We start from the raw sequence: 6,962 nt of genomic DNA on the forward strand, positions 1-6,962 counted from the left end.
GGGGAGGGAAGGAGGAGGAGGAAAATTTGTAACTGTAGAGATCTGTGATTACACGTGGGATCAAAATATTGCGCGCGCTCACGGCGCGCGCCATTGAAATCTTTGCATAATTTCTAAAGGGATTTACATACAGAAGCTCGCGGGAAATTTTTTTCGATGGGATAACTTGGCAATTTTTAATATAATTTGCAGAAATAAGTACTTACATATGTATGGCGCGCTGAAAAGAAACGTACTACACGTATAAACTCCGGCGTTGTATTAAGAATACTTAAGTGAGGAAAAAGAGTTCTTGCGAAACTGGCGAGACTGCAGGACTTTCTTTTTAAAGCGATTGAAATTAAACGGACCCTTCACGGTGACGTAACTTTTATCAGTGCAAATAGAGATAATAAATCCTTATTCTTCGTTTAATTTCAAATGTATTTAACGTGAACGGAATTTTAGCGTGATGCTTAATTACCAAGATACTGATTGTTAGAAATTAAAAAGACGTAAGGAACTGACATCGAATCAAGTTTGCACCAAGAAAAAATATACTTTTGGATTCTTTTAGATACTTTTAGACACTTTAAAAAAAAAACAAAGATATGAAGTTTGTGTACATGTATTAGGTTTTCAATACCTTCTATAATTTACTACTAATATTAACAAATGCAACAATTAAAAGTATATATACGATTTTTCAAGTAAGACAATAAGAAGTAAAAATGATAGTCAATTATACGAGTCCAGCGCCGAGGTTGGTGCGTAAAATTTTTCAATGTGTTTCGGTCTTTATTATAAAATTTCCCTCGCGAATTTCGGCCATCTTCAACACATAAAAATTAATTCAATTCTGCAAACAAGCATAGGCACGCTTGAAGAATAAGTTAACTTTTAATTTGCCGATTGTAAGCAATTATAATCCATGTATAGCAAGTCAAAAAAGATTCGTCGCAATGGATAAAACAAATCAAAGATATCTTTGAAATTTAATGATGTGTTAAAAAAACTTAAGCTAGTCGGTTGTCAGGAACAAAATTAATAAATGCGACATTGTATAACTTCAGGGACAAGCAATCAACAGATTGTCGTTCTCGATAATTTCTTGCGTAAAAGTATTATTTACAAATCACATTCCCTCGCGTAATGGTACAGTAATTTATCGTAACGAGCTGTGATGTGATCTTGTAATACCGCTAATGGCCACGGTGTATATCTAGATCGTAAAATGGGCGTAAAAAGTGCGACACTAATTAGCCGTATAGCTTTTTGCGTGATCGATTAAATTAGCCCTGTCCGATAAAAGTTATCAAGGAAATTGTGAAAGGTACCGCAGATAATTAATGTAAACAGGCTTTGCTGAGCACTTTAGTAAATGCGTTTGCTGGAAAAACTATCTGTGATTTTATGATACTTTACGATATAATTTCTCTCTGTCGGACAAATGTTTTTATGTAATTAATACTTTATTGTATCTCAGAATAAGCTCAGAATTTAATAATAAATTTTTTATCAATTTTGAAATTAATTTTAGCTCAGGGAAAATATGTGTATCCATATAAAGTTCCTGAAAAGTTCTTTGTTCTCATATTTTTCGCCTGCGGAAAATATTGATGTCGTATTATAAAGAATAATTATTAATAAATAATTAATTTTTAAGCAATCTATAAATCTGGCATAAACTATTTTTGAACTTGTTATAAGTTGTGAAAATTATATAGTGATTTGAATAAAAGTAAATTTATTAACAAATATCTAATGAAAAATTGAATGTAAAAGTAAAAAAAAATTTTATATAATAAAATTCACGATATGAATTTTTACACAAATCTTTTCGCAAATTATTTCGCTCAGCAGATACAAAAATATGATTGCATGTGTAAAATATTCCACTACGAACGTCTTCGTGCTCTAAGTGATTCGACATTACGATCGGGAATTGATTTAATCGTCATGCCACATAAAAGAATCGTCCCGACTCTTGTCCGAGACAATTAACAAGGGCTGATGGGCGTCTGAAAATTCTGACGGCCCGCCTCAACGTCGTAGATCGATCCCGACATTATTCCTCGAGAATGGTCGTTGGCCGTGCCGCTTCATAAATCGCTCGATTTATCGTTGCTGACTCACCGCGATCCGTTCGCGGCACATTGCTGCCCGCAAGGGGTATCCCACCGACCGGCCGACCGACCCCACCGGGTGGCACAGGTGAGGTATGGAGAAACCAGACCTCGAAAATTGTCGAGGATATCCTGTACGATAATCACGGACGCAAGCATTCATAAAGCATAAAGTGGCCGCGATATCAATGTCGTACATCACCTTTATATATACCGATAGATAGTTTTCGACTGCGAAAACTATATTGATGAACTTGTTTAATTGTTTGTTTTTTTTTGCAATATATGCAACATTATTTTATTTTGCATTTAGAGAAAATCTACAAATATTTTTTTGACCATATAAAATATTATCAACATTTTATATTAAATATTATGATAAAATATTTAATAGAATTTTTAAAATTTGTTATAAATCTCAAAAATACGAACTACTACATAATTAAATTATAATGAAATAAAAATAAGAGGTAAATGTTATATAAATTCTAAAAGTGTTTTAATATGTTAGAAATATGATATTTATTACAGTACGGTTTGTACAATAAATTGGAATGAGATGTAACGTTCATTGCTACATTTTCAAACGGATATTTTTTAAATAGTTCCGATTAAAAAATTATATACATGTAATGAAAAAAAGAAAATGTACTTACGTCAAACTCAGCATTGCATTTTACAAGGTCCGGAGGGTGGCCGGCGTACAACTTCAAAGATTGCAGCAGACCCTTTAAATAAATAGCCAGGAAATAGTAGACTATCATACGACATATAAGGTTCATCGTCTTGTTTCACGAGTTTCGTTTCTGCTCCTTCCTCTTTCTCTTCCTTTCGAGAAACACTATTAGCCAGCTCCCATTAAAGCACTTTTATCTCTTTTATGAGATATCAGATTTTAAAGAGATAATGAAAACATGAAAACGAAAACATATTACACGGCTATTGTATTTTATCGTGTATTAAGAGGGCTGCCAGTCAAGAATATCGATTTGTCGTATTAGAGAAATAATGTAAATCATACATCACTTATTAATAATAATTGATGTATTTTAGTGATTCTTAAGTCGCGACGCCGCTGATCATTTTAATGAAGAATCGGTTAATTCGGTCAAATCACTTGGCGAATCGTGGCGGAATATAAGTTGATATCTCCCATTGATAAGTATAGGTATAAAGAAAAGCAAATTTTTTTTGATATACGCACGATAATAAATAATATATTGCTTTCTGAAACTTTGTATATTATCAAGATTACCACAATTTATGATTCCCGTATTTTTCAATACACACTACTGGAGAAAATCGGTGATTTATCTCCGCACAGGCACGATTCCAGTCTTCTATTTTGGAAAAAGGAACCGGCATACTGGGACGGTGCATCGATCATTCTGAAAGTGTTCACGGGATCGATCGATCTTTCTAAATGGCCCGCAGTAACGCGCTTTACGGTGCATTTTACGGTTTTCGGTCGGTGCAAAAGCTTGTTTCTTTTTTTTTTCCCACCGGCCGTGTTAGTCGGGCTGCAGTCGTAATACTTTTTTCGTTCGCGAAACAACTGCCGCGGATTTGTACAGTTGAAAAGTCGCCCCCAGGTCGGGTTGTATCAGCGCAATGTTCGTCTGTACTTATCTACTTCGTTGATAAAATATTTCGCCAAGGGGAAACAATACGGCGTAATGAGTCACTATGTAAACGTTATTAACTATCAAGGATGCAAATAGCCTTTCAAAATCTGAGGAAGACATACGATGAAATTTTTTTTCCATAACACTCTATATATATCTAAAGATTAAGCTATGCTCTGAACTTGTTAATATTGCACATATTATCAGATAATACTCGTTTAACCTTAATGCAAACGAGATCATCATAATTTTGCCGATTTTTGCAATTAAAAAATATTTTCTGAAAACTCCCGCACCCCTTGAACGTTATAAATAAATAACTTTTTCAAACTCAATTGAGTTCTTTATTGGTGTACAATTATTTAACAATTTTATTGAACACTGTGTTCACAAGTGACAAAATTTGATCGTCAAGAAACGAATAACAATTTCGAGCAGCAATTTTTTCACAGCAACATTCGCGCGATGTAATAAAAAAAATGTCGGGCACTCTATCACGATCACGATTTCGATCACGAGCGATCTCTCCGACTTCTGACTACCTTCCGCTGCGAACGTTCTACGCGAGATGGCTGCGGTTGACTGCGTTGTAGCATGTTACTCGTCTTGGAAGTTAAGGCCTGTTATAAACCGCGGGAGAGAGGGGAAGGGCGTCTGTTCGTGGGAGTCGTTTATATTTTCGGCGTGCAGTGTAATATCAAAATATCTTTTTCGGCACATATATCTTTCTGTTCTAGATAACCTGTCTATTTTCATTAGTATTTATCTTGATGAGCACGCTTGATGTAGGAATACTAAAATTAATAGGTGTCATGCACGGGAAACGCTGTGCATGATATGTGAGAGATAAAATTGTAAAAAGAGGGCACGAGAATAACATTTAATGAAATCCATAAATATTATTAATATTATTACTATACTGAAAAATAGTTGACATTATATAAACAGTGACAGCAGTAACTGGTGCTCTTTGGTTATTCTATTAATTCTATCAGTTCTGTTACAAATATTGTACATGTAGATAATAAATAGAATAAAACAAGCACGTGATAGCAGGGTGACATAGATAATGTATTGTAAACAGGTACACGTTGAAAAGTCACGCTAAAGGGAAGCGATCGACCCGACAGGGGAAAACAAGGAAAACGGGCCAGTCGGGCCCTACGTTATCGTTCTGTACACACGATTATGAGAATTATACGAAGATACTTGAAATATACGCGATCAAGCAAATATCGCAGTAATTATGTGTATATATCTATATATACGTACTTTTCATCTTTTGTATGTAGGAAATGGTTGGAACGAAAAGAGAACTCGTGCGATATTTGCTTGATCGCGTATATTTTAAATATCTTCGTATAATTCTCATAATCATGTGTACGGAACGACAACATAGGACCGACGTTGGCCCGTTTTATATATATTTTGTATATATATAATTTTTAAATATAATGTGTACATATATTACATCTATTATAATATTAATTTTATTTTTTATATGTGCAATAATATAAAATATATCAAAACAAGGTAGAATATTGCGAGTATTATTTAATATCATCTTATCATGTCAAAAATAAAATTTGCCACGCGTTAATATTCTAAACGAGTCAGTGATGGTCGATTGTGACATCGGAAGCGAAAAAACTCATACATATTTCAGAACTCATAAATTGTTCGTTGAGGCAATCCTTCGAAAATTTACGCATGACATTAAAAGAATAGACTTGATAGATTGAACTTTTGATCTCGCTCTCTCTCTCAATAAAAAAAGTTTTCACAACAAATAATTATTGATAATAAATGACTTTGTATCTGTTTAATTTAAAAATGAAAAAAATTAACGACATAATTTTCAGGTTTATTACCTCATACTAATGGAATTTTAGTAAATGGAATGCCAAAAGAAAGTTATTTCGATGTCTGATAATGTCACAATTAAATATGGTAATAATCATTTAAATTTTTGATGTAATCTTTATATCTGATGCTAAATTTTTATTTCATTAAAAATTCCAGTCAGTTCTATATTGAACCAATAATATAAAAGCAATGTATTAAAACAAATATATTAAAGAGAACTACTTTAAAATATTATTTATTTCACTACAAAGTAAAAGCCAGCACTCCTGTTGTATTCTTCCTTAATTTATTAAGTCAACAACAATTATTTTGCTTAGGTAGAAAGAATATGCGGTCCTCAACTGGAATTAGACAAATTTAATCCTGCGCGCGCGAAAGAAGTCCGTGGTGCGCGGATTGAGAGCGGAGATAACAAGAATAAGCTTAATTTTCGTCGAGTTATTAGAGCACGAGGAGAGAAAGAGGGGAATTGAGTTAGCTGAGGGCGTATACCACGAGGATTATTGTACGGCCTGTAAAATCCAGGCTGGACCGCGCGATCAAATATTTAGAAGAATTTTCCAGGCATATCAGACTAAGAAGAGAAGAAAGAGAGAGAAAGAGAGCGAGAGCGTATGTGTCCTGAACGTGCTTTATATATAGCGGAGCTCCTTCCAGCTGCTCACTTCAAAAAGCCCGGGCAGTGAGTCCACGGGAAAGTCTGTGAAACTTTAACAGCGTCTTAAATACTTAACTCTCGCCCGCATCGGTTCTAAACTTAGCGATGGAATTACCGTAACTCCTTCAGTTACAAATAACCCTCATATTTGAGGTCGTAATATCGTAACTTATTGCGATGAATGCGGACAATAAGCTCGTAGATTAGGTATTTATGCAGTAAATTCAATCAAACATTTAATTTACTTATTCAAGGCCATTGCCTTCGAAGGGTATAAAGAGAATGTAGCAGAAGGTGGTCTTAGCCTCGATTTTAACTCGTTACTTGTTAAAACTTGTAAAGACGAGCTTTTTGTGAATATTGAATTTTTCATATTCTGCCTTTTATATTGAATAGCATTATTGAGCGACTTGGTAGCAATGAATAATACATTAATTAAAATCTTAAACTTGAAAATAGAGAAAATTACTCTATAGCAGAATATTCTCAATTTATTATTAATTTTATATAGAAGATTATAATAAATTAATTTGTTTTAATCGCTTTTTATTAGCTAATTTTTATTTTCTCTATCCTCTCTAAGCGTTCAAAGATTATATAGATATGTATACATACACATAGAAGGTTTGTCTGGAATGTGTGTGCAATTTATACATATTTGCTTATTTTTGTTATTAACTATGTACGTTGTTGCTGTTTTCTATTTAT

At 33.5% G+C, this 6,962-nt stretch overlaps 1 protein-coding gene and 1 long non-coding RNA gene across 3 annotated transcripts in view; one reads left to right on the forward strand and one right to left on the reverse strand.

Moving 5' to 3' along the window:
* Nucleotides 1-2,887, reverse strand: part of LOC105454561 (collagen alpha-2(IX) chain-like) — a 49,358-nt gene extending 46,471 nt beyond the window's left edge. The window contains exon 1 of the mRNA XM_011697237.1: nt 2,762-2,887. Within this exon, the coding sequence (XP_011695539.1) occupies nt 2,762-2,887 (126 nt within the window). The remainder of the gene's footprint in view (nt 1-2,761) is intronic.
* Nucleotides 2,888-3,684: 797 nt separating this feature from the next.
* Nucleotides 3,685-6,729, forward strand: LOC105454556. Of its 2 annotated transcripts, none has more exons than XR_975006.1 (3): nt 3,685-4,421; nt 5,593-5,680; nt 5,914-6,729. It is a non-coding gene; the product is annotated as an uncharacterized LOC105454556 (long non-coding RNA). The 2 variants fall into 2 exon arrangements; XR_975005.1 differs by having other exon boundaries at nt 5,918-6,729.
* The last annotated feature ends 233 nt before the right edge of the window (nt 6,730-6,962 follow it).

The sequence above is a fragment of the Wasmannia auropunctata genome, unplaced genomic scaffold (assembly GCF_000956235.1).
Source record: "Wasmannia auropunctata unplaced genomic scaffold, wasmannia.A_1.0 LD335983.1, whole genome shotgun sequence".
Classification (NCBI taxonomy): Eukaryota; Metazoa; Arthropoda; class Insecta; order Hymenoptera; family Formicidae; genus Wasmannia; species Wasmannia auropunctata.